The 26,649-nt window shown below is 47.9% G+C and overlaps 1 protein-coding gene across 1 annotated transcript in view; it reads right to left on the bottom strand.

Annotated features, from left to right (window-relative positions):
- TGM6 (transglutaminase 6) overlaps positions 1 to 22,768 on the bottom strand; it is a 35,597-nt gene extending 12,829 nt beyond the window's left edge. Inside the window, exons 1-9 of the mRNA XM_006044870.3 lie at positions 22,650 to 22,768; positions 14,419 to 14,592; positions 13,684 to 13,926; positions 12,774 to 12,892; positions 11,468 to 11,596; positions 9,602 to 9,779; positions 8,935 to 9,073; positions 5,466 to 5,569; positions 5,145 to 5,387 (exon numbers count right to left, since the gene is read on the bottom strand). Of these exons, the coding sequence (XP_006044932.3) occupies positions 5,145 to 5,387; positions 5,466 to 5,569; positions 8,935 to 9,073; positions 9,602 to 9,779; positions 11,468 to 11,596; positions 12,774 to 12,892; positions 13,684 to 13,926; positions 14,419 to 14,592; positions 22,650 to 22,656 (1,336 nt within the window). The 5' untranslated portion in view covers positions 22,657 to 22,768. The remainder of the gene's footprint in view (positions 1 to 5,144; positions 5,388 to 5,465; positions 5,570 to 8,934; positions 9,074 to 9,601; positions 9,780 to 11,467; positions 11,597 to 12,773; positions 12,893 to 13,683; positions 13,927 to 14,418; positions 14,593 to 22,649) is intronic.
- Positions 22,769 to 26,649: the final 3,881 nt, after the last annotated feature.

Raw genomic sequence — 26,649 nt, 5'->3', positions numbered from 1 at the left:
TTACTTCTTCCTTTCCAGTTGGGTTTTCTGCATCTATTGAGATGATCATGTGGTTTTTGTCTTTTTTATTGTTATAGCATACTATATTAATTAGTTTTTAATATTAAATCCACCTTGCATTCCTGCAATAAATCCCTTCCTCATGGCATATAATCTTTTTTATATGTTGCTAGATTCAGTTTACTAGTATTTTGTTGACAATTTTTGATTCTATGCACATAAGGGATATTGATCTCTAATTTTCTTTTCTTGTGATTTCATCATCTGGTTTTGGTATCAGGAATACTAACCTCATAGGACAAATTGGGAAATGTTCCCTCCTCTACCTTTTTTTGAGGAAAAGTTTGTGAAGAATTGGTATTAATTCTTTTTTTAATGTTTGGTAGAATATTCACCAGTGACATGTGGGCTTGGTCTTTGTGTATGTGTGTGTGTGTGTGTGTGTGTATTTTTAAATTACTACTGCATTCTATTTATAAACCTATTTAGATTTTCTAATTCTTCCTAAGGCAGTTTAGGTAATTCTTAGAGAAATTTGTCCATTTTATCTAAAGTTATATAATGTGCTGGTATATAGTTGTTCATAGTATCCCCTAATGAACTGTTTTATTCACAACTCTTCTGACACCAAATGTGTGGGGGTTTCCCATACATACACAAGAAGGAAGGGAGGGAGAAGGGCACAGCACAAAAGTGGAGAAACAGAGAGCAGAGTAACAGAGAGGGAGGGAAAGGGTGGAAGGGGAGTTCCCTAGGGGCTGGTCACTGGGTCTCTATGGATCAGCCTCTGAGCTCCAGCCCCATAGTCACCGAATGCACTGTCCTCTGCCTGCCTGGCTGGCCAGGGCCTGATCAGCATCTGCTGGGTCTTCCCCCGTCACAGGATGAGGTGGGCAGAATAGTGTTCCCCTAAATGGTATGTCAAAGTCCTAATCCCTGGAACCTACGAATATAACCTTATTTGGAAATAGGGTCTTTGTAGATGTAATTAAGACTCCTGGGATAAGATCATCCTGGATTTAAGGTGGGGCGGACACAACTGAGCGATTGAACTGAACTGAACTGAACTGAAAGTCAATGATTGATGTCATTGTAAGAGAAAGGAGACGGTGATTTGAGACACATAGGAGGAAAGAAGGAGGAAAGATGGAGGCAGAGACTGGAGTGATGCAGCCACAAGCCAAAGAATGCAGGGACCACCAGTAGCTGGAAGGATCAAGGAAGGACTCTCCCCTTAGAGACTTTGGAGGGAGTATGCTAACACCTTGGTTTTGTACTTCTGGCCTCCACAACTGTGAGAAAATAATTTTCCGATGTTTTAAGTAGCTACAGTTGAGGTAATTTGTTATGGCAGTCCTAGCAAGCAATATGCAGGCTCAGAGGCAGATGGCTGAACCGCCAACCTGGCTCCCCTGCAAGCCCCTGGCACCAGCCTCTAACTGAGATCTTGCCTCTGTGCTTAGAGCCTCTGACTAAAGATCAGTGGGGGGAAACTGCCTTCCTCCGCTCTACTCTAAAGCCTGTTGCAGAAAGCCCACCTGAATCTGAGGACAGCCAGTGTGTTCTTTGTAAATACAGTTTCCTTTGCTTGGAAAGCTGGTTGGTTCTTCTTTGCTCAGCATCCAGGCTGACTCAGGGGTAGGGACAAAGCACATTGCCCCAGGGGCTCTGAATCTATGCTTCAGTGAATGGAGCAAGTAGACGGGCCTTGCCATTTCATCCGTGGAATGGGAGGCCTGTGGTTTGGTTGAATAGCACTGCTTAGAGTGAATCTGGAGTCAGGATGCAGAGGGTCCTGTCTTCTCAGAATGTCTTCCCAACCCTTTATCTCCTGGCTAAATCTTGCTCCCTGTAGATGCTCTTCATGAACTCTCCGCCCTGGCTGGATTAGCAACCCCTTCTCTGTGCTTCTCCTTCTAGCCTCCCCTACACTGTGCTGATCACCCTGCACTGTCCTTACACTTACCGGATGGTGAGTTCTCTGGGCTCTTCTTTTTCTCCCTTGCCTCTGAATCATGCCTGATACTTAGGAGGTATTTTATATTTCTGGAATACATAAAAGAACCTGGCACAGTGCATGGCACATTGTGGGTAGTCATGGAAGAGACAGCAGTCTAGCAGAGTGGAGGACCAGAGGCTCTGAGATTAGACAGAAGCTCTAGTTAACGCCCTGCTCTTCTAGGTTTTGGAAACTTGGAGAAGCTACTTAACCTCTTTGATTCAACTTGCTTACCTGTAAGATGGGATATTTATGAATATTAAATGAAACAAGTCATGGACATTGCTTACCACGATGCTTAACACAATTTAGATACTATTATTAGCCTAGATGTAAAATCAGCTGCCCCACAGTGGGCAGTCAATCAACAGTAGATTATATTATAATTAGATAGTGCAGCCAAGTGTAGAGGAAGAGCATCGTTGTGTTCCTTGGCTGAGTCCACTTTCCTCTCTGCACCTGTGTCTTTCCCTCTGTCAAATAAACGTTATATAAGTGTCTACCTTACAAGCTTGTGGGAACTTCTTTGTAAACACTTGTTAAATAAAAGCATTAAGTAACACGTGAACATGGCCAGCCCACAATCGGCACTCAGCATGGTGACTGCGGTTATTGTCATTACACAGCAGGATGTTGATTTCTCTCATGGCCATGGCTGATGCTTAGGACAGAAGGCCCCAAAGACCTTGTATTCTAAGTTCTAGAAACTCCCAGCAGATGGGACCAGGCATCAAACTGCGGGACATATGAGAGAAGTAGGAGTTTAGAAGAAGCCTTGCCACATACCACCCCTCTACTCCCCACCCTGTGACAGTGAGGAAGAGGCCTGAAGAGGAGAAGGTCATCAACATCAAGGGCCATGTTTCTAGAGAAGGAACTGAGGGAATATGGTAGTGTGTGTGTTTACCTGTGCATGTGTGTGCATATGTGTGTGGGGAGGTGTTTACAGATAGAATCAGTGTTAAAGTTTGGAGTGTTTGCAATAAGAAGGAGCTGGCTGGTAAAGGCTGGCAATGCCTACAGGAAGAGAAAGCTGGCATTTCATTCTGGTGGCATTTCATTTCATTCAGCTCATTACTGAGCTGTGTATTCCCTGAGCACAGAGGAAAAAACTGAAGGAAGATGGCAGGTGGATCACGGCCCGTCAAGAACTCTCTCCCCACCAGCTTCTAAGGGGGACACAGCAGCTGGATGAGTTTGGAGGCCACAGCCCTCCAGAATCTGGGGACAGAAATGACCACACATCAGAGAGAAGCTGTGGGATGGCCAGTGGGGCGGGAGGGGGTCTGCCGCAAGAGGGGCCAGTGTCTCAGGAATCAGCAGTGCCTGGGGCCAGCTTAGGCGTGAGTCCCAAGACTGCAGGCCATAATAGAGACACCATCTGTCCTCCCAAAGCTTCAGAGTGAGTAAGACAGCAGCACACGCCTGCCTTCAGGCCTTGAATCCTTGCCCCATGAAGTCAAAGGTATTTCTTCTCTCCTCTCCTCCTTGGCCTAACACACTAGAAGACTCAGACTGGTGTTCTCAACTTGGCTGCACATTGGAATTGCCTGGGGTGCTTTTAAAAGTCCTGATGGCTGGGCCACACCCTCTAGAGACTGCAATTCAGTTAGCCTGGGTGCAGTCGGGTTGCTGTGGTAGATTAAAATGGCCATAATACTTTCTTTGCAACTCTTCTCATCAAGAGGTAGAGTGTACTTTCTGTCCTTTCCATCTGGGGTGGTTGTTTATTGTTTGACCAACAGAATGTAGCAAGGGTAAGTTCTAAGTAAAGCCTCAAGAGACCCTGTAGCTTTTGATGTCACCCGCTGGGCACACTGCCAGGATTCTGTGGGTCTGTAGTTGACCCACAGAATCCTGAGCAAAGGGTAATTGTTGTTCAGTCTGTATAACTAAGACTATACCCTAGGTGACTCTGATTTACATCCAGTGCTGCAAACCACTATACTAGAGGGGAGATAGTGGACAGTTGGAGGCAGCCGGAGCACACGCTGTCCCCTCCTTATACAGCAGCCTTCTGGGGTCACCGCCCCAGTTTGTGCTCAGAGGAGGGGAGGAGACTAGCTCTGACTCAGATTTGAACTTGAAGTCTTGATTACCCAAACAACATCCTTTTAACAGGCAAAAATGGCTGAAAAATGCAGTCAGATCACAGCATTATTAAGGAACCTGTTACTTAGTGGGAAAAGGTGATTTTTAAAGTTTATAGCTGGAGGCACTGACCAGAAAAAATACATGTGTTTTGTGTTTGTACCCCAACAAGCACAGAATCTTCAGTAAGCCACTGACCCCCTAAATTAGTGACCATGGCTTAGGCCTTGGCAGATGATAAACAGGAGTTACTATTATTATTTGGTAGGGCCTATTTGTATGGACTTCCCTGGTAGCTCAGACGGTAAAGCGTTTGTCTACAATGCGGGAGACCTGGGTTCGATCCCTGGGTAGGGAAGATTCCCTGGAGAAGGAAACGGCAACCCACTCCAGTACTCTTGCCTAGAAAATCCCATGGATGGAGGAGCATGGTGCAGGCTACTCTCCATGGGGTCGCAAAGAGTCGGGCACGACTGAGCGACTTCACTTCACTTCATTTCTCTGGTATGTATCCTATTGTTTAGCCTCTAAGTTGTGTCTGACTCTTTGTGACCCCATGGACTGTAGCCCACCAGGTTCCTCTATCCATAGGATTTCCCAAGTGAGACTACTGGAGTGGGTTGCTGTTTCCTTCTCCAGGGGATCTTCCCCATCCAGGGATTGAACCTGAGTCTCCTGTATTGGCAGGTGGATCCTTTACCATTGAGCCACCAGGGAAGCCTCGGTATGTATCCTAAGTGTTCAATAAATAATACATGTTACTATCATCACTATTATTAGTGATTATTATTATCACATGTCAGAATACCTGGCACAGTACATGCAATATATATGTTAAAGGAAATGTAGCTATTGATATTGTCAGATGTGAGAAATCTATTTAGTAAACAAAGGAAGCTGTTAATATAAGCTAAAGACACTTGGATCAAAGCAGAGAGACAGTGCCTAACCAGGCTGTCACCAACACATCTTATGAGAAAGGGCCTGGTCATGTTGCCCATCTGCAGCAGCCTGGCCACTGGGGAGGCTGATGTAGGCCACTATACGCCCTTACCTTCCGGATACTTGTAGAGGCTGGTGATGTCCACGCGGGAGTCGCTGCCCACCGCCTTGGTGCTGATGCACCGCCCAATTTTCTTCGTGTCTGAGTACACACGCTCCCGGCTCTCATCCTCATTCCAAAGCCAGGTGATGTAGTCCGCGTTGACCTCCGCAAACACGAAAGGACCATCGTGGGCCAGATGCACGTCGCCCTCGCGGATGGCGGTGACGGAGGCCGGGCCACACCGGAACACGCCTGCGCAGGAGGGGTGGGCGTGAGCATCTCCAGGAGTCAGAAAGCGGGAGTCCGGGACCCACCCGGCTGAGCCCGTACCTTCGCTCTCCTCCTGGGGGGTGGCATCCAGAACCTGCCAACCATTGTAAGAGGGGCCCAGGTCCCGCCGGGCAAACCAGCTCTCATTCCAGACATGGAAATTCCTGCCGCAGAGAGGAAGGGGCAGGGTGGCCTCTGGTGAGCAAGAGAGGTTCCCCAGAGAGGGCAAGTGCCTGTTGCCAGCCAGACCCTGGGCCCTGCTCTGTGGTTGAGTTTATGAACTGTCATTCAGCTGTATTGATGAATACATATCATCCACACAGGTACAGGCAGACCTTGTTTTATCCTGCTTCATTCACTTTATCCCGCTTTATAGATAACTGTGTGTGTGTGTTTTTAATAAATTGAGTGTTTATGGCAACCCTTCCTCATGTCTGTCTTGCCTGTTCCCAGCAGCATTTGCTCACTTCGTGTCCCTTTGTGTCACATTTTGGTAATTTCTGCACTATTTCAAACTTTTTCATTATTATATTTTTTATAGTGATCTGTAATATTTGATGTTACTAGTACAACTCGCTGAAGGCTCAAATGATAGCATCTAGCAATAAGTATTTTTAATATAATGTATGTATATTGCTTTTTAGACATAATGCTATTGCACACTTATTAGACTATAGTGTAAACATAACTTTTATATGCTCTTTTGGATTAAAAAATTCATGTGACTCACTTTATTGTGATATTCACTTTATTGAAGTGGTCTGAAACCTAACTGGCAATAGCTTCAAGGCCTGCCTTTATGTATACATATATATGTCTATATCTATATCTATGCTGCTGCTGCTGCTGCTAAGTCACTTCAGTCATGTCCGATTCTGTGTGACCCCATAGATGGCAGCCCACCAGGCTCCCCTGTCCCTGGGATTCTCCAGGCAAGAACACTGGAGTGGGTTGCCATTTCCTTCTCCAATGCATGGAAGTGAGAAGTGAAAGTGAAGTCGCTCAGTCGTGTCTGACTCTTCGCGACCCCATGGACTGCAGCCTACCAGGCTCCTCCATCCGTGGGATTTTCCAGGCAAGAGTACTGGAGTGGGGTGCCATCGCCTTCTCTGATCTATATCTATACCTATGTCTATATCTATATCTAGATCACCTATATCTATATCTTGTTGTTCAAGGTCCAAAAATGCAACAGCCAATAAGACAGAAGACCCTTGTTCTCATGCAGCTTACATTCTAAGGAAGGAGACAGATAGGAAGACAGGCAAAATTAAGTAAGCAGATAATTAATAAAACAATAAAGTAACAATAAATGCTGTGAAGAAAGAGAGGAGCTTGAGATGGAGAATAACTTCTGGAGATCTTTTCTAAGTAAATGACATCTAAGATGGGACCTAGAGTAGAAAGAATTAGTCATAGGATGAATGAAGGGAACAGTGGTCCAGGAGGAAGGAACAGCATGTGCAAAGGCTCTTGAGACAAGAAAAAACTTAGTGTATTCAAGGAACAGAAAGTATGTGTCTTTGGGCTATATCAAGCACTAGGGTAGGTAGGTTTCAGATTATGCAGAGTTCTGTAGGCCTTGGTAGGGACTTTAAGCTTTAAGTTTTCTATGTTAAAGATGAGAATATGAGGCTAGGAAAAGTGACACCATTTGCCCAAGATCACACGGTAGAAAGCAGCAGAGAGAAACCCTGATTGGCCTGAGTTGGTGTCTTTTGTCTTTACAGCTGGCCTCCAAACTGTTCTTTGGAAAATATTATAAAAAGCCTTTGGAAGTAAAGGGGAGAACATATATAACCTGCATGGTGACAGAGATCCCAATAACAAAAGAATGGCCTGTCCATTCTGCATAAATAAAGAGAAGAATGAAAATGTTTTTGGTGCTACTGCAAAGAGAGGGAGTGAAAAGAACCAAAAATAAGAGAAGAAAAGGGGAGAAGAGAGGCAGAGAGATGGTCTGAGGCTGGACACTAGCTTGAGGGGAAGGGGTCCTGGGCATGCTCCCCTGGGGAGCTAAAGGACATCCTAAGAAGAGGGATGCTGAGGCTGGCTGTGTTTCTTTCTGTACCACATGCTCTTCACTATTCCCCTGCTCTTTAGAAAGTTGGTTTTTCTTGGCAACTTGCACATGTATGAACAGACATTTGGACAAGGTTATTCATGGAAGCCTTGTTTGTAAAGGCAGATGTTTGGTCCGGCCACATGAGGTGGTTAAATAGGCAATGGTTTTGCTGTCCAATTGAAAAGCAGGCCAGGTTTGTAACTTCTCTTCCGCTCTCTAGCTGTGTGGCCTTAGGCAAGTTACTTGATCTCTCTGTGCCTTGGTTTTCTCATCTGCAAAACAGAGACAACAATACTACCTTGCTCACAAGGTTGTTTGAAGGAATACATGAATTTGTACACAGGTACGCCTTGGAGGTATAGTGGACTCAGTGCCAGACCACTACAGAGATGTGGATAGCGCAATAAGGTGAGTTACACAGTATTTTTGGTTTTGCAGTGTGTATAAAAGTTATGCTTGCACTATGCTGTCATCTATTGAGTGTGCAACAGCTTTGTGTCTAAAAAAACAACCTATACACCTTAATGAAGCTGTTGAAAAAATGATGCCGATAGACTTGCTTGACACAGGGTTGCCACAAACAAATCGTTTTTCGATTTGTTGAAAAACGCAATATCTATGAAGCACAGTAAAAAAAGAGTAATAAAATGAGGTAAGCCTGCATTGCAGCACTTAGAACTGGGCCTGGCATAGACTGTGCTCACCAAGTATGATGTTATTAAGTTTAAAACACTATGAAAAAAAAAATAAAACACTATGAAAATAAGGAAACTTTGTATGTACTGATATGGGATTGTTAAATGTAAAGCAAGATGAACAGTATTACATTATGTTGCTGATATTAAGTAGGAGGGGGAGGTGGGGGTGCGTGGAGACTGTGCATATGTGTGCGCCTGTATCTGCAGGGCTTCTCTCTGAAGAGATGTAAGAAACTAATTTCAGCCTTGCATATAGGAGGATGGGGAGGCTTGAAATGGGGGAGGGAGACTTAAACGCTGTAGCCCATTTGGTGCCTTTTGAATATTAAAGCACTGAATGTATCTTCTACTTTAAAAAATTAAATTAAGATGAATTTTGTGAAGCTTTGTGCAAAGAGTTTTGTTTGAGCTGAGAGAGGAGCTTTTTTCCCACACAGCATAGCGCACAAGCAGCCCAGAGAGCAGGAGCAGGCTACAGAGGTGACCCTGCAGAGGCAGTCACAAGAATCTAGGGGCCGGCTCAGAGTCCTGCAGAGCGGAGAGCTGGGGGTACAAGGTCATTCAACCTTGAGGCCCGTTCTTGGTCTCTCAGTTACATGTCCAGAGGCCCCTGTATCTCAGAAGAAGAGTCATCCTGCTGGGGACCAACCCCTCCTCTGCAGGGTGCCTGTCACCCCTTCCAGAACTGGCTCAGACCCAGTGGAGCTGGGCTGCAGATCTGGGTGGGCCACAGGGTGCCCCTGGGACCCTATAGCCGGGGACTCACCACATGCTGTCTTCTGTCAGGTCTTCCAGCGTTCGCCCGAAGGAGTCCACATACTTGTCCACACTCAGGTTCCTGTCCGTGTCATGGGCCGAGTTAAAGTTGGACACAACCCGTGTTGCGATTCCCAAGCACCTGAGGACTGAAAAGCAGGACGCTTACGAGGCTCCAGGACAGGCCGGGACCCAGCCTCAGGGATGGGTGGTCTGGCCCCCCTAGCAGGCGGCCTGTCTCACGTCTGGCCACAGCCCCCTCCCTATCTCTCCCAGGGCTGATGGCTGTCTCCAGGCTCAGAAACACCTCCATCTCCTGGACATTCTCTCAGGGGACTTCGAGAGTCACCACTGCCACCCCCCTGTGAATAGATGGGCTCTGAAGCTGAGAGGACCTTGGAAGCTGTATAATAACCCTATAGTAGCCATAACAGCCCATGAGGACTGGGGGCCCAGGACCACAAGACTCTCTCAAAGGCACTCAGTGAGCTTGAGATTCCTCAAAGATCAAAAGTTGCGTAAATGAGGGATCTGGTTTCCCTCTTCATGAACCTGTCTTCTAGTCCCCCATCACTAATAAAGATATTTTTGGTGTGGGGGAGGGATTCTTATGAAAATATATGCAACCAAATGCAGTTGAGTTGACCGGGGGTTGGGGATCTTCTTTCTTGGGGTACCTGTGCACATGACTCCAGCGAAGACCCAGCACTGGCCATACTTGACTGGCTTGAACCTGCTCTTGAACCACTTGTGCAGAATGGCCACGCTGCCACGCCAGTGCAGAGGGCTGGTGCCGCCGCCGTACTTGCCCTGCCACTGGCCTTGAACCACACCCCGGTCGTTGTTGCTGTTCACCTGGACAGAGGAGGCCACAAGTCCACCCTCCGGCAGGGCTTCCCTCTTCAGGAACTTCACCATCGTAAAATCTCCAACTTTGGGCCACCCCCTTATTTGGGGCTACTCCTTCCTTTTAAACTGTCTGAAAATTGGGGCCATCTGCTGTCTTAAAATACTTATCTTTTGGTGCCATTTATCATTTTCAGTTACCTTCCTTCGGGATGTTCTATTGTTGAAAATCAAATATAGTTTTTGAGCATTTCTTGTTTTAAGTGATCTGTTTTGGGGACTGTTGGTGGTAATAGCTATAGAGACCCTTTGTTGTTGTGGTTTTTAGTCTCTAAGTCATGTCCGACTCTTTTGCAATCCTGTGGATTGTAGTCTGTCATGCTCCTCTGTCCATGGGATTTTCCTAGCAAGAACACTGGAGTGGGTTGCCATTTTCTTCTCCAACGGATCTTCCCAACCCAGGGATCAAACTCGCATCTCCTGCATGCATCTCTTGCACTGCAGGAAGATTCTTTACTGCTGAGCCAAATGTTTACTATGTACCAGACACTGTTCTAAAGGCTTAGTACACACTATATTAATCTTTTAAACCTATGATGTACATTCTATTATCTTCCTTTTTTTTCAGATGAGGAAACTGAGATGCATAGAGGTTAGGGAACTTGCTCAAATTGCACAGAAATTTAGAAAGAGGTGACCTGTGAGTTCAGTACTTTGACTTGGGAGCCTGTCAAATCCCACAGGCTTGTAACGCTCTACTGTTTGGGACTGGTCACTGCTTTTGATTCTCTGAGCTCCGACATCTCTCTGAAATCTTGGGGAACTGAGAATATCAAATATGAAAAAACCAGTTTTATCTGTTTTTGGAATCACAGATACCCAGGCACTGACTTTAACAGCCACTTGCTATAGAGAGAGTTAGTAGGCCCTGTGGCTGCCTTCTGAGGAGGAAGCGCTGGCCTGTAACAGATTAAAGATGGCACTCTTCCCACAGCGAGGTGGTTCCATGTACCCTCTCCCTGAATCTGGGCTGGCCTGTGACTGCTTTGACCAAGGACATGATGGAAGTAGTGCTGCGCCTGTTCCCTGGCCTAGGCTTAATGAGACTGGCAGCCTCTACTTCTTCTTTTTAGAATAATTGCTTGGGGAGGCACCAGCTGCTTTGTCTGATTACCCTGACACTGCCATGCTATGAGGAAGCCCAGCCTATTCACACGGAGGCACTACATGGAGAGACAGAGTGATGACTGCCCAGCTGCAGCTCATGCAACCATCCCAGCCCAGGGGCCAGACATGAGAGTGAGCAAGCACCTGGGCATTCCAGCTCCAGCAGACATGGCATGGAAGAGAACCAAGGAAACATTGACTGCTGGAACCAATGCCCTGGATATATAGTCCCCACAAACCATCCCAGAAATCTTCCAGCATTCAGACACCCCAGCTGAAGCATCTGGGAACAGAGATGTTCCGTCTTCCCAATGCCATGCCCAGTTCCCAGTTCCTGCAAATCACTGATTTGCAAAATTGTCAGCATAGTAAATGGCTGTTTTATATCACTGAGTTTGGGGGTGGTTTTTTTTAATGCAGCAAGAGAGAATTAAAACAAAAGGTGACAGGAAAAATCTTAGGGTTGTTCCTGAGGTTTGGCCTAGGGACCTATGAAGGAGAGTGCGTGCAGGGATGGCAGGTCTCCTCACCATGGCGCTGACGGCTCTGGTGATGTAGACGGGGTTATGGCGGTGGGACACGTCGGTGGCTGGGTCGTCTTGGTAACTAGGGGTTCGGTCCAGGATGGAGAGGCAGATGTTCAGGATGTCCTCCTCAAACTGTCCCCAGAGAGGCTGCTCTTAGAGGTCAGAGTCACACCCACAGTTCAGACCCTCTCACAACCTCCCCCAGTCATTTGTGTTGTGCAAGGGAGCTTGCCTATACTTCCTGCCCCCCACCCCACTCCAGGGGCACCACAGAGGACCCCCAAGTCTCAAAAGCCCTCCCTCAAAGAGTTACCAGGAACCATATGCTCAGCCTTAATCACCTTTTTCCCCATGATTTTTTCAAATACACTTGAGTTAGTTGATAACATTTAAGAACTGGGAGATTTTTCACATACAAATTAAGATTTCTGGTCTTTGAAGATTTGGAAGGTCTGGGAACCCTGGGCTGATTTTCACACGTGTTGAGATGGCGTTACCCCTTAGACGGAATTAAACCTTCTGGTATATCATCCCTGCCCAGTCCTGAACCCTCAGTGCTTTCAATCCCTGCCCCTCAGCCTGAGAGTCAAGGTTCTCTACTTGCCCGGAGTCCAGGCAGACAGAGCTCCTCCACAGAACCTCCGCTACTCCCTGACTCCCCTCTTTCACTGCTCTGACTGCTCTTCCTCTGACTGTCCAGATTCTGCCTGACTTTGGGGACCCAACCCCAATATCATGAAGTCTTCTGTACTCCCTGAGGTGGTTTTCCTTCACAGTCTTTTAAATTCTTTCTGCTGCCATCTGTACCATTCTGACCGTGCCACCCCCTCCCACAACATTGCACCTTGCATTGTAACTGTTTATCTAAGCCAGTGGCTCTTGAAGTGTGGTTCCAGACCAGCAGCAGCAGCAGCAGCAGCAGCACCTGGTGACTTGGAATACAAACTCTCAGGCCACCTCAGACCTAATGAATCAGCAACTTTTTGGGGAGGCACATGGATCCCAGCCACCTGTATGTTTTAATGAGCCCTCTGTGTCCTTCCTGTCCACACTCAAAATTGAGAGCCCCTGATCTAAGCTATTTATGTATACTCAATGTACCTTCCCTTCCCAAGGACCCAGTGTAGGCCCTGGTACAACTAATAGTAGAGACTGGATAAGTGGGCTTGGTCTGAGAGTCGGTCTAGTTGTACCTCTTGGGAAGAAGAGGACACACAGAAGGGCTCCTGCATTGACTTTGCTCATGTCCCCAGCCCTCCTTCTGCCTCTCATGCCTCTCACCCCCCTTTTGGTCTGGGCCCCTGGAGACCTGCCCGAAGTTCCAGCCTTGGGCTCGGATGCGCTTCTCCACACCCCGGAAGATGATCCCGCTGTCGTTGAGCACATACTCTTGTCTCTCTTCCTCTGAGTCCAGAAACACGTCGTCCTCTGAAAAGCAGTGGTCAGGCCTGGTGTGAGGGATGGGAAGGTGGAGCCCTGGCCTCACCGGCCTGGGGAAGGGGCTACATCAGGCATCAGCTGCAGGATGGTGCCTAGAGGCAGCTGGAATAGGAGCAGGCAAGAGGGGCTTGCCAGCTCCTAGGCTGCCCCCTGGCCAGGCCCTATTCCACCTGGCTGGTCTTTCCTCAGGCAGGGACCAACCCCACCCCAGGCCCAGATGGAAGGCATTTAGGAGTCCTGATGTCTTTGGATAACCTGACTTAATGCCAATTAAATATTAGTAAGAATTGTCATTCAAGTTCCTGCTTACTGACTTAACCCTCAGTAAGAGTACTGACCCCAGTACCCCTTATGATGTACCTTGCATACTACAAGCATTAGCTCAACGGATTCTCACCAAAACCCTAATAGGTAGACACTATTATTATTCACATATTACAGATGAGGAAACTGAGACTCACAGAGGGCAGCAACTTAGCAAAGCAGGGACTAAACAAGGCTGTCTGATGGCTAAAGCCTGATACTTACCCACTTTTAGGTCTTTCCTGCCATTAAGCCCCATCTTTGCCCCCTGGCCTCCACACGCTAATTCCTGTCCCTCTGGCACAGCACCTTTGGAGTGTCTGCTACCAACTTCCTCTGCCCAGGCCTGCCCCCACCTGGGCCCCAGGCTCTTGCCAGGCCTTAGCACTCATCCCCCTGTCCCCTAACCTGCCTCCCAGACTTTCCTGAAGGACAGTTTCTGGGAAAACCTCAGCCTCAGACTCAGGACCTCCTACCTGGGCACCATGGGTTGAAAAGGAGAACAAACTCGCCCAGCTTCCGGTCACTATGTTTGCGGCGAGAGGAAACCCTGGCGCTCAGCTGGTAACGGCCAATGACGGCATTGGGAGGGCTGGCAAGACTGAAGGTCGTGGTGTTCTCTGTCTGAGCCTCCTTCACTGCCATCCAGGTGTCACCCCGCTCCAGCTCTGATGTCTGGAACACAGCTTTGGTGCGGAGGGCCTCAGAAGCCTGGGGTCCTGGCAGAGAGGAGAGGGAATCAAGAGAGCCAGCCGGCTCCAGGAAGCTCAGCTCTGGAGAAATGGAAAAGCCACAGGCCCGGAAGGCCACCCTTCAGCACCTGAACTGCTGGACAGTGCGGTGGGGAAGGACCTGACCAAGATGCAGGAGGTGGCAGAGTGGAGTCCACGTTGGCTGTCCTGACTCCTGCCCACTTGCCAGATCAAGGAAGAAATAACAAGCCTCTCTGAAACCAAAGAGTGCTTGAGGAATTTCCATACCTTCCCAGAACGCTGGACTTCTTGGTGTGCATAGAATTCCAGAGTTGTCATCTTGCCTGTCCTACTGCCTGCTGGCAGCACCTTCCAACCACCCCAGAAAGCTCAAACCACCTACAGGGACTTGTTTTCTGCAAAGTCTGGGCTGATGTCCACAGGGTTTCAGGTTACTGGTCACCAGACCCATTTTTAAGACTGCAGATTAGCAGCAGAACGCACTGACCAGTCGGGTACCTGTCTCCACGGTGAAGATGAGGGTCTCCTCGCTCTCCAGGGGTCTGTTCAGCTCCAGTGTGAAGGTGAACCTCTGGCCCCTGCGGACCACCAGGTCGGAGCCGGGGTACTCCTGGGTGTGGTGTGCAGTGCCGTTGCGCAGCCGCTGCCAGTCCACCTCAGTGACTCTGAGCCCTGGGCAGGGAGAGCACAGGGAGATGGGACCCAGCTCTCGGACATTTCCCATTCACGCCTGGCTCACCTTGGGGTCACTATTTACCAGGTACAGTAGTTTCTGGTAAATTGTGTACCAGAAGTAGTTATTCTAGGTTGTTCTATAGTGTTCACAAACTAAGTCTAGGTTGATGTCCACTGGGCTAAGCTCTGAACTAGCCAGTACTGAACCATTGTTCCTGGGCGAAAATACAGGGCTTGGTTCCTGTGAGCCTCTGGTCACAACTTTTTCATCAACCGAACAAAACATAACCTTGTTTTATGTGTTTCTGTTTAAACACATCTTATTTAGTAAATTGTTGATTCATTAATATTGAACTCATGGACAACAGCACTGTAATTAATGCCCGAACAAAGCTTATCCAACACATGTGTTTTCTCCATAAGGCATGTCACACCTCCCTGTGCTTAGGAATACTGGACAGCACTTCAGAGCTAAACATGGAATCATTTTAAACAGCAAAAATCAGCAACAAAAGGGACAAAAATGCAAATTACATAGCACCAGATAGACCATGAAAGCCACTTGTCTGAGAGCTGAAACAGCAAGGCAGAGTGTGCTCATCTCTGGAAGGTACTCAACGAACATGTCTAGGATGAATGAAGATACCGGGGCTAAGGGAAGTGAAGCCACTTTCCAAAGGGCACACAATCAGGCTCAGGCCAGAGTTGAGCCTGCGAGCTGGTTTCCTACTTTTGACCACTGGTCCGCTGGCTTTCACAGTTTCCTTCATGACCCACTGAAGAAATAGTGTTACCTGTTGCCCCAGTGCCTGCAAACATATAAACACGTTCAGATATAGATAAATCGGAAGTTTCACTAATATTTTCCCTTATTTATTATGATGAGTAACAAATGCTGAAATTTTATGTCCTTTTCTGTCAAAGCTCTTGAGCCACAGACCACCAGGGACACAGCAGAAGTTGAACTAGTCTCGTGGCGGTGAGAAAGCTCCACCCCCCTGGGGAACCAGGAAGTGCCTCAGAAAGGGGGTCCTGGAGAGGGCTTACTGTGGGATTTGGGCTGTTTTTAGATGGTTTTGGTGAGAGTTGAAGGAAGCAGGGCTTTGATCTGGACTGGATGCTGTCAGGAAGCAAGACAAGTCTATGTGTATCTTAATTATTCTTATGTAGAAGGTGGGAAGGACGAATGGAGGCTGAAGCTGTCGGTGGAGTGGCAGCATTCATTAGCCAGAATACAGGGGTGTTTACTCATTCTAGGGTGTGGACAACATTCGTGCTTTTGTCTGGTTTCACACAGGATTATGGCGCGCTCTTTTTTGTCTTGACCCGTCACGGCCGCATTACATTGGTGGTGTTGCTGCTGCTGCTGCTAAGTCGCTTCAGTCGTGTTTTCTCTACTTCAAGAGGTGGAGAGAGAAAGTCAGCTTAGAACAAATTTTATTTGGAATGAATTCCCTTGAGTGACTTCCATTACTTACGTCTGTCTTTGGGCATCAGGTACCCACTCTCTGGGGTAAGGCATACAGAACCTGTGTGGCCTGGCAAAGATGGCTCCTCTAAGTCCTGCTTGGTATATGAAACTAGACAGGTTACAGGTACATTCACTATAAGGAGGATCTCAGGAGGAGAAGAATCGAGGTTCCCAAGCTCTTGCCTTTTGAGGTTCAATATTACTGGAAGTTTTTTGATAAAATGAATTTGTCTTGATTGAGGTTGGCAGCTGATGTTGCCCAGATTTACATCTCTACTCTGACTTCTTTGAAATCCAAACAATATATCATCTATTTGCATTTGGTGGTCTTCTCGGCAAATCCAATCTAATGCACTCAAAGCAGAACTCTTGATTTCTTCCTCCCGGATCCCCAAATCCATGCTCTCATGCATCTTGGTAGACAGCACCCCATCTACCCTGATGCTCAGGCCCAAACCAAAGAATCTTCTTTGATTCCCCTTTGCTCTCACATCCCTCATCCAAATCACCATCAAGCTCAATAACCATCACCACCTCAAAGGTGTGTGCTCAGTTGTGTCTGACTCTTTGGCAACCCCATCAACTATAACCTGCCAACTTCCTCTGTCCATAGAACTTTCCAAGCAAGAATACTATAGTGGGTTGCCATTTCCTTCTCCAAGGGATCTTCCTCACCCAGGGATCGAACCTGTGTCTCTTGCATCTCCTTCATTGGCTGGCAGATTCTTTACCACTCCACTGCATACCCCAATGGCTCAGTGCATAAAGAAGCTGGCTGCAAGGTAAGAAACACAGGAGATGTGGGTTTGATCCCTGGGTGAGGAAGATCCCCTGAAGTAGGAAATGGCTCCAGTATTGTTACTTGGAAGATTTCATGGACATAGGAGCCTGGTACTGTCCATGGGGTTGTAAAAGAGTCAGACATGACTGTAGCCAGTGACTCTAACTCACCACCTCTAAAACCTGCCCCCAGTTCATCACAGGTCTCCATCTCCACCACTAGCCTGGGCCAAGCTACCTGATGTCTCTCTTGTCTAGATGGCACCAGCCTTCTAACTGCTCTCTACTTATGAGCAGCTGGGCTGTTGCTACCATCTCAAACTCAGGCCTGGGACTCATAGAAAAGGCTACTCTTGCTTGAGCTCAGCTGGCAGGCTTAGACTGACATCATGGTTTGGGGGTAATGACTGAACATGAGAAGGGAACTTACATACTGACATGTGCCCTAGTTTGAGAGCTCCTGCAGGCACCACTGTATTGTGCAGGACCAGTGTTCAATAGCAACCCCATGCGTCAGGAGCCCAACACTAGTGCCAGGGACTTCCCCAGAAGCTGGCCCATTCTCCCATTTGAAAGTAGAACTGAAGCCTTCACATGTAGTGAGTCCAGGAGCTCTTGGGCAGAATAGACCACTCAAGCCCCAGAAATTTGAGCTCAGATGGTCTCTGTTTAGTCTGAACACACAGGAAGAAACTCCATTTACCTTGTACATAAGGTTGTCTAATCTAATACCAGCAAAGCTGAAGGGCCACGAGAAGCCCAGGTTTCCATTTTATTGACAGAAACTGAGACCCAGAGAAGAGAAAAGAAGGGCTTCCTGCTTGAGGGCAGATTGGAGCCACAGCCTATGAAATCTAGCCACTTCCTCTGTGGGGACCGGCTGGAACAGAATGCAACTGCTGGCTTTTTTTTTTTTCCTCCATAAGATGAGTCAGGAGCAGGGGATGAGGCTATTATGTGATAATTATCTCCAGTATGCCCCAGGGCTGCTTGGTGGGTGGGGGGAAGGGCTTAGGATGTGGTGAGTGTTCCTGGACCCTGGGTCATGGGTTCAAGCCCTGAGGAGTCCATCTCAGCATCCTCTTTCCCTGTCACAGCCCAAACTGGCTCCCACCAGCCTAGGGGCATCTGTAGGCTCATCATAGGGAGTGGCGTGCGTGAGTGGCGTGCATTTGGGGTTGATGAGTAAGAACTTCCATCATCACTATCCTCAAACCTCAGAGACTGTCTCTCTCACAACTTCCTGCCCAGATCAATTCCCTCAGCCGAATTCTTAATGGAAACTTGATCATAGTTCCAGCTTCATACGTCCAAGAGGTGGCTTGTCTGCTGCCCTGATGTTAAGAAGTCTTTCCTTCTGCTGAACCAAGGTTTGTTTTCTTACAACTTCTCCCCACATGTCCCCACTCTTACCCTTACCCCCACAGAACACACCTGTTCCAATTGCCCCTTGATGATTTTATAGTGCTATTACTGAAAAGTCCTGACCTATCACCTCCACCAGTTCTACATTTGCCCTAACCCAGGAGGTTACAGATCTGGTCCCTGGGTGATCCGTCCCTGGAGCTGCTACTTAGATGATGTAAGTCACCTGTACGGTCAACATTACTCTCCCATGACCTGGTGGGCTGATGGTCAGGGCTGGGGGCCAGGACCCTATAGGGAGAAAGCAGCAGGTCTAAAGTTACAGCCAGTTCTTCCCTAGGAGAGTCCTCCCCAGCCCTCATGGGGACTGATGGACTCAGGGGAGGGGAGTTCTATGTACAGGGCAGCCCAAAGCAGGGAGATAGATGTATATGTAGGAGGATTTCTGGATCCCCATCAAAATAAACCCAGTGATTACCTCCTCTATGTGCTCAGCTTGAATTTTCCTCTCTGAGACATATGTTTCTGTCTTCAGAAAATCATCAAGGCATTGGGATTATAGCTGTTTGCCTACACATTTCTCTCCTCCACTGAAAGGTAAGCCCCATGAAGGCAAGGTCTGGGTCTCATTCTCTGTGGGTCGTTAGAGCCTGGCTCAGGGCCCAGGGCATAGTGGATGCTTGGTGAATGTGGTTGGAAAATGAATGGCTGGGATAAGAGCAGCTGATGCTCACAGCTTCCTGGCATGGCCTCAAGGATCAGCATCCGTGCCTCTCCACCTGCTCATGCCCCAGCTTCCCCACCCATCCATAATCCCTCTGTCTTAAGCTGTCACATTTCAAAGCCTGCCCTTCCTTCCAGACTTCCTTCCCTCTGCGGCCTTCCTTCCCTTCTCCATCCCACCTTCCTCTCTTAGCCTTCCTTCCCACACTGCATAGTGGTTAGGAGCCTGATTTCAGAGGCACACAGTTGAGTGTAAATAAAAACTTTACCACTTGCCAGCTGTGTGACCTGAGGCAGGTGACTGATCCTTTCTGAACTTCAGTTTCCAGATGAAAATGGTGGTGATAATAGCTGCCTCCTTGGGTGGTGAGGATTAAATGAAATAATTCACACAGAATAATTAGAAAAGCACATATGAGGTGCTCAGTAAATGTGCATGTTATTAATCATATTATTATTGTTATATTTGCACAAGAATTCCTGGCTGCCATTCCAGGGTTCTGATAATCAACGCAATTCTTAATCTTTAACTTATTGGCTATGTGACTCTGGATAAATTAGTAGACCTTTCTGAAGTGGCTTCCCCGGTGGCTCAGACAGTAAAGCGTCTGGCCTGCAGTGCGGGAGACCTGGGTTCAATCCCTGGGTTGGGAAGGTCCCCTGCAAAGGAAATGGCAACCCACTCCAGTACTCTTGCCTGGAAAATTCCATGGACTGAGGAGCCTGGTGGGCTACAGTCCATGGGGTCGCAAAGAGTTGGACATGACTGAGCAACCTCACTACTTTCACTTGGCAGGCAGTGGTGGCTTAGAGGTTAAAGCATCTGCCCACAATGCGGGAGACCCGGGTTTGATCCCTGGGTAAGGAAGATCCTCTGGAGAAGGAAATGGCAACCCACTCCAGTATTCTTGCCTGGAGAATCCCATGGACGGAAGAGCCTGGTGGGCTATAGTCCACGGGGTTGCAAAGAGTCGAACACGACTGAGTGACTTCACTTTCACTTTCTGAAGTACAGATTTCCTTACCTGAAAAGTGCCAATAATAATACTTTCCTCATAGGATTTTGGGGGAGGATATGATTAAATAGGGTAATGGGGAAATGCATTACCTAAATCTGTAAATTCTGAGAGTGAAAGGAGAAGCCATTAATAAACACCCTAGGACAACAAGCCTCAGCCAGGTGAGTGGTCTCCTTACTTATAAGGTACTTAGCACTTATAAGGTACTGTGCTTGGTTCACAGTTTCGAGATCTGTAGATGGGGTTTTATATCATCACCTCTTCCTTTCTCCCCCACCACTTTGGCCCTCTTCTCCCAATTCCTACACACATTGTTTTTCTTTTTGTTCCCTCTTCACCTCTTGCTTAAATTACTTCATGGCCCCAGGAACCTGAGAACATTTTCAACTGTTTGACCCAACCCGTAACTATGGAGAAATTGAGAGTCAGTGAGAGAAGGGATTTCCCTGTTGCGTGGGGGTCAGCATGTCATTTCCCCTGCTCAAGAGCTGTCAAACCCACGACCATTATGCTGGCATTCAAGGCGTACCTACCACTCCCTCCCCTGCCAACCTAGCCTTCTGCTCCCCAGCTCACTTGCTCACCAGCTGGCCTAAGAAAGAGTTCCACTTAGAAAGAAGGGTCCATGGGCAGAGGATTGCCTGCTAACCTCAGCCCTAGCTCTCCCTGGCTGTTTTTCCTCTTTCCCTTGGGTGACACCAAGCAGCTGATGATGCTCTGCTCCCTGGATCTCTGCTCCAGCCGGGGGATGAAACCCAGTGGGACTGAACCCAGGAGTCTCTGCTAAAGCCAGCACCATCTCCCAGACTCTGGACTCCATATAATTGGTTTTTAATGGGTCTCATTATGACCCTATCCTTACTGTGCGTTATGGGTGCCTGACCTTCACACTAAGTGATTAACCAAGGAGTTGCTAACCTCAGAAGCTGCTGACCTCTCTCTCATCAGTAGGCAGTGGCCCATCAACTCCAACCCGGTGTCCCAGACAGACAATCCCACATAGAATATCCTTAGAATTTCTGAGCTGAAACATTATTGTAATTCAACAATGACAAAAAGGGTCCAATTTCATTTGCTAATCAACTGGTAGGGACTACCTGAAGAACTATATTGAGAATTCTGGGGCCACATCCAGGCTCTTGTAGGGAAGAGCTCTGGCATCAGCTAGTGATGTCCGTCAGGGACAGTATGAAGGAGGGTGAGAGAAGGAGAGGCCTGCAGGTTACAGACTTTAGATCCAGGATTTGAGATCTCAGTCTTTCACACACAGATTGCATAGTAGGCTTGGTCTACCGCTCTCAGGAGCAGGTTCCCAAGAAGCCAGAAGGACCCAGAAGATTGGGGAATTGAATTCAACCTACTAGTCAACTTATACACTAGACATGATGGAGCCAACCTTGATATTTTACATGTGGAGAAATCGAGGTTCAGAGAGAGGAACGATCACCCAGCGAGTTAGTAATGACCTGACATGGAACCCCCTGTCCCCAACTTTGCTCATAGAAGGATCCTTTCTCAGCAGTTAAACTTGGCCAGATTTAAGGCTGATAGTATGCTAAATATTGAGGGAAGAGGGACCTCTAGCTGAGTCCCAAAATATACATCCTGAAGGAAGCAAAAGCGGTATCTCTCATCCAGAACCAAAGGGAGAAGCTGCCCTAGCTCTTGAAACTGAAGCCTAGGGTAGCAAGTTCTGGTCATTATAGAACAGACCTTCCCAAGAGCCAGAAGGGCCCAGGATGCCAGTAATGTTCCCAATTGCCAGGTGACCATAAGAAGAGGAAGTTCAAATATGATAAGGAAATTAAAATACCAGCCTTGAAAGTCAAAGAGTAAACAGGACTTGATTCATATAACTGTTACATAATACTGAACAATCGAAAATAGAAACATCTTTTAAAAACCTGTGAAAGTAGGATCCCTGCTTCCGCTGACCTGCTCATCACTGGAGCCCAGCTCCCAGCACAGAGTAGGTACAAAGTAATTATTAACTAAAAGACATATTCCTGGGGAAAGGCAGGGAATTTACCTCTCACTGTATTGGGGCCCTTGGGGGAGGCACATTTTCTGAGTGTTATGTTGACAAGGCCCCACATGAGATACTGCTGGGGCTGTGAATACTTGGTCTCATCAGTTCCTCACTGCAGGCCTGTGAGATGATCTGAATTATAATACCCATTTTACAGATGAGAAAAGTGGAGGCACCAAGGGCAAATTCTCTTGTTCACACTCATATTGCTCTTTTCACCTGGGCTAGAGCTGCACTCACCCTCAGCTCTTTGGAGTGGGGATTAGAAGAGGATGCAGCCCATGGGTGCTTCACTGTCCTTACCCAGCCCACAACCCCCAGCTCTGCCCAGACATGCTTCTGGATCCTTGTAATGTACACACAGAGTGTGAGAAGATTTCAGACCTTCTACGCTTCCCTTTCTGCTCCCCCTCCTCCAGTCAGTCCCACAGGATGTGTTGGGGAGGCCTGGCCCCAGTTCAGGAAGGACTTGCTTGCTGGGTGGTCAGGGCAGGCTCTTACTGTCTCTGGGCCTCTACATCCTTATGAACATGAGGAATAACTCATGGACTGGGCCACACCACGGTGCTAAGAAGCAGTGACCCGAGTGTCTTTCCACAGACACCTGCTTCCCAAAGTTCCTCTCATGGGCCTGGTGCCCTGAGGCCCCCAGGCCCTGCCCACTCACCTGCCATGACAGGGCTGCCCGACTCCTTGCTTCCTCTGCTTGGTGGTGTATGAACTGTCAGAACAGCGTTTTTGAGCAGCAAACCAGACCCACGTTAACGAGGCAAGTGTTGGGACACTCCTAGGCAGGACAGTCAGAATTCAGAAGGAGGCGTGGCCCTGCTACTCCAGCCGTGACACCTACGAGACACCTAATCACCCAGTAATTGCCTTGGTTTGCACCTAGAATTTGTCCATTGTGGGAGGGGCTCCAGCTAAGAGGCTTCCAAATGCAAAGTTGAGAGCCGGACTGTGAGAGAAACAATCCCACAAGCCTGGGAACAAGTTTTATGGTCTGCTGTTCTTACAAGAAAACAGAGGCTCAGAGAGGGGGCCCTAAATGTACATGGCTACCAGTTGCAGAGCTGGAATGGGCCAGGCCTCATGGCATCCAGTCCAGGGCAGTTTTCTCCCCTCCTGGTTGAGGAGAGAAGGTTCTGGAAAACACAGTTCTCTCTTGTGTGGGCTCCAGAAGTGTCTACAGGAGCAGTGACCTACGATCCTCTCCCAGGGATGTGCCCTCACCACGTTCCCACCCGTAGGTTCAGCCTCCACAGAGGAGCCCTTAGCTTCAGAGGAATAAACTTTAGATCCAGCTGGCCCAAGTTTGAAGGCCAGCTCCTGCCCCTGGTCACTCTGATCCTGCAGAGGTCTGTGATCCCCTGAGTCTTAGTAAAATGAAGACAGCAACCTTTCTTTATCTGGTGACTAAGGGAATGAGAGGGGAAACTCTGGGGCAGAGCCTGGGTGCTTAGAGAGCCTGGCTCACTGGTCCCCTGCTCTTACAGTCACCCATACTTTGGGAGTTGAACCATTCCAGCTTGTCTGGCCCTTCAGTGTTGGGATCTCTGAGCTCTGTAGAACAGAGGTGGGGACATCATGCTGCCTGGGCTAAATCTACTCTGGGGATTGAAAGGAGACCCTCAGCCTGAGTTCTTGTGGGATCTTCTATCCTTTGGACTCCTTGCAGGGCCTCCCTGTGACAACCCAACTGCCTGGAGTGGTGTCAACCTAGGCTTTTGGGAGGAAGTGAATAATAAAGAGGGGAGAGGCCCTCTGGTTCAAAGCGAGGCTAATTCACTGATCTTTGTGAGCTGGCTCCAGCCTGGAACTTAGAGACCTGAAAGCCACTGGTGCCCCATGACCTTGGATAAGACCTCTCCATCTGAGAATGCTGTCTTCCTACCCTGTGAACTAAAAAGGACTTGGCTAAAGTATTCTTAAAGGAATTTCTAGTTCAAAGTCTAAGATTCTAGGGCCCAAAGACTCTAGACTTGTGTGGAATGAAATGGGGGAAAATTTATTTTCAGGGGAGCTGGGAGGAGAGTTTCTCTTTGTTGGGGAGTGCCTTGAGAGGAGGCCCTGGGGCCATCAGAGGCCAAGTGGGGCAGGCCAGGGAGGAAAGAATAAGTGGGAGGGAGTAGACTCCCTGAGATGGGCACGGACGGGCAGGCAGTGGTCTATGCCATGCACCCTTGCTCCCCCCTTGCTTGTGTGATCATCATTTGGGAAAGTGTATAAAAATCCCAAGGTGTTTGATGTGGTTGGTTTTCTTACAGAAAGTGGCCAAGTGGTTGCGTTCTGCCTGCTGGTTTGATGCAGGCCAAACATCTTTATGGGCTCTTTGCAGGCTCACATGCCTTTAATTACTGACATCTGGCATCTGGCTCCTTCTCTCATGCCTGCAGCCTGCTGCCCTGGGCGCTGGGCAGACCTGGGCCCTCCGAAGCTGTTCTTCTGCCTATATAGGGTCAGACTCCTCCCTGCTAATGACAGTCTCACTCAGGGCCCTTTTATCTTTCATCTTGGGTTTGCTCGCCTGGACTGGGGCTTCCAGAAGATGCCAGGGCATTCCAAAATCACCCCTTCAACAAACCCAAACAATTCATTGTCAGATTTAGGGGAAAGCAGCCTTGGAGTAGAGCCCTGGGATGAAAGCCAGGAGATTGGGCTTGGTATCTCTGGGCCAAACCGGCTGTGTGGCCCACAGCAAGTCACTTACCGTTTCTGAGACTCTGTGTCCTCATCTATGAAATAAGAGTGTGAGCTGGATCTTATTGGTTCTAACATTCTCTGATTTTAAATGATCAGACTAGAGATGGTAGACAGGAGCCAAAGACGGAAAACTCAGGATACTCCAGTGTCCATCCAGCATATAGTGGGTGTTTCACAAGTTAAAATCTGTGCTATGGAATAAATATGCTTTAAAATAATTTAATTATTTTTCTTGCTGTAAAGAAAACTATACTCATAGAAAATCCAAGCAACACAGAGGAAGAAGAAAGCATACATGCATATTGCCTCAAACATATGTAAAATAAATTTCCATAAATCCCATTGTCCAGAGAAGCTCGTTTGTTGCCTGCGCTTTATGCTTAACCATATAAATGCTCGTTAGATGCTTTCTTCTCCAATCATGGACTGCACACGCACTGTCGTCAGCAGTGGTGTCTCTTGCGCGAGTTTACAGAATTTAGTTAACCCTCCCCAAATCGATGGGGATTTAGTTTGTTTCCAGCATTTTTGTCCGTACAAAGAAACAGAATACTATTTTTCCTGGTATTTGTGAGTGCTCCCTGTTTCCGTCTCCTTGACTGAAGAGCATCTTGAGGGCTTTGGAGTTCCCTGTCCTCCCACCTGCTCCCAGCACCAAGCCCTAGATCTGGTGGAGAGAAGGTCCTGTTAAGTAGCCCTGTCCTTTTGGTAGTGGTAGCAATGGCGCCCCACTCCAGTACTCTAGCCTGGAAAATCCCATGGACGGAGGAGCCTGGTGGGCTGCAGTCCATGGGGTCGCGAAGAGTCGGACACGACTGAGCAACTTCACTCTTACTTTTCACTTTCATGCATTGGAGAAGGAAATGGCAACCCACTCCAGTGTTCTTGCCTGGAGAATCCCAGGGACGGGGGAGCCTGGTGGGCTGCTGTCTATGGGGTCACACAGAGTCGGACATGACTGAAGCGACTTAGCAGCAGCAGCAGCAGCAGTATGGAAAAACAGAGGCCTCTAGAAAAACAGAGGCCTTGGAGAATGCGGGAAAACTTTCTCAGAGGCCTTGGAGAATGGGGAAAAACTTTCTCCAGGAAGTGAAGCAGCTAGAGGACTAGGCAGGGCTCTTGCCTTTTAAGCAATAATGGATTATCCACATGCTTGAGACCCGCAAAATGTGAGCACCAAAAGCAATTTAAAAAATAATTAAAAATTTAAAAAATCAAACTGATCACCTTGGGAAAAATAATTTTGTTGGGTTTGTTTAATTTCAAATTTACTTGTGTTTTAGTTATAGGGATATTGGGAGGGCATCATGGCTTTTCCAGGACTCAGGGCAACTATCTGGCCCTGCCTCAGAGAGTGGCAGAGGCACAGCTGAGAATCTGTGACTGTGGTCTGCAGACTAGCAGCAACAGTATCACCTGGGAGATGGTTAGAAATGCAGGCTCCTGGGCCCTACCCCGGAACCCCTGAACCAGAATCTGCATAGTGACAGGTGATTTGCATGCATTCTAAAATTGGAGGAACTCTATTCAGACCTTCCCTGAATGAATAGAATTGGAGGAATTCTATTCAGACTCTATTCAGGGGCTTCTCTGTGGCTCAATCAGTAAAGAATCTGCCTGCAATGCGAGAAACCTAGGTTCGATCCCTGGGTTGTGAAGATCCCCTAGAGGAGAGCATGGCAACTCAACCCAGTATTCTTGCCTGGAGAATCCCCACGGACAAAGGAGCCTGGCTGGCTGTAATTCATGGGGTCACAAAGAGTTGGACGGCTCAGTGACTAAGTACACACAATTCAGACCAGCTATTCAGGTCCAGGGTTCCCAGGACTCTTTTGGCCAATCTGCATGGTCAAAATTATTTTCATAATATTAAAACTTTCTGGGGCCTATTTCACTTTCATTGTCTCATGAGTGTACAGTGTTTTCCAGAGGCTACATGATATTGCAAAAAATTGAATGCAAAAGCA

Source organism: Bubalus bubalis, chromosome 14, assembly GCF_019923935.1.
Source record: "Bubalus bubalis isolate 160015118507 breed Murrah chromosome 14, NDDB_SH_1, whole genome shotgun sequence".
Lineage (NCBI taxonomy): Eukaryota > Metazoa > Chordata > Mammalia > Artiodactyla > Bovidae > Bubalus > Bubalus bubalis.
The sequence above is the reverse complement of the archived record's forward strand: the minus strand, read 5'-3'. Positions and strand labels throughout refer to the sequence as shown.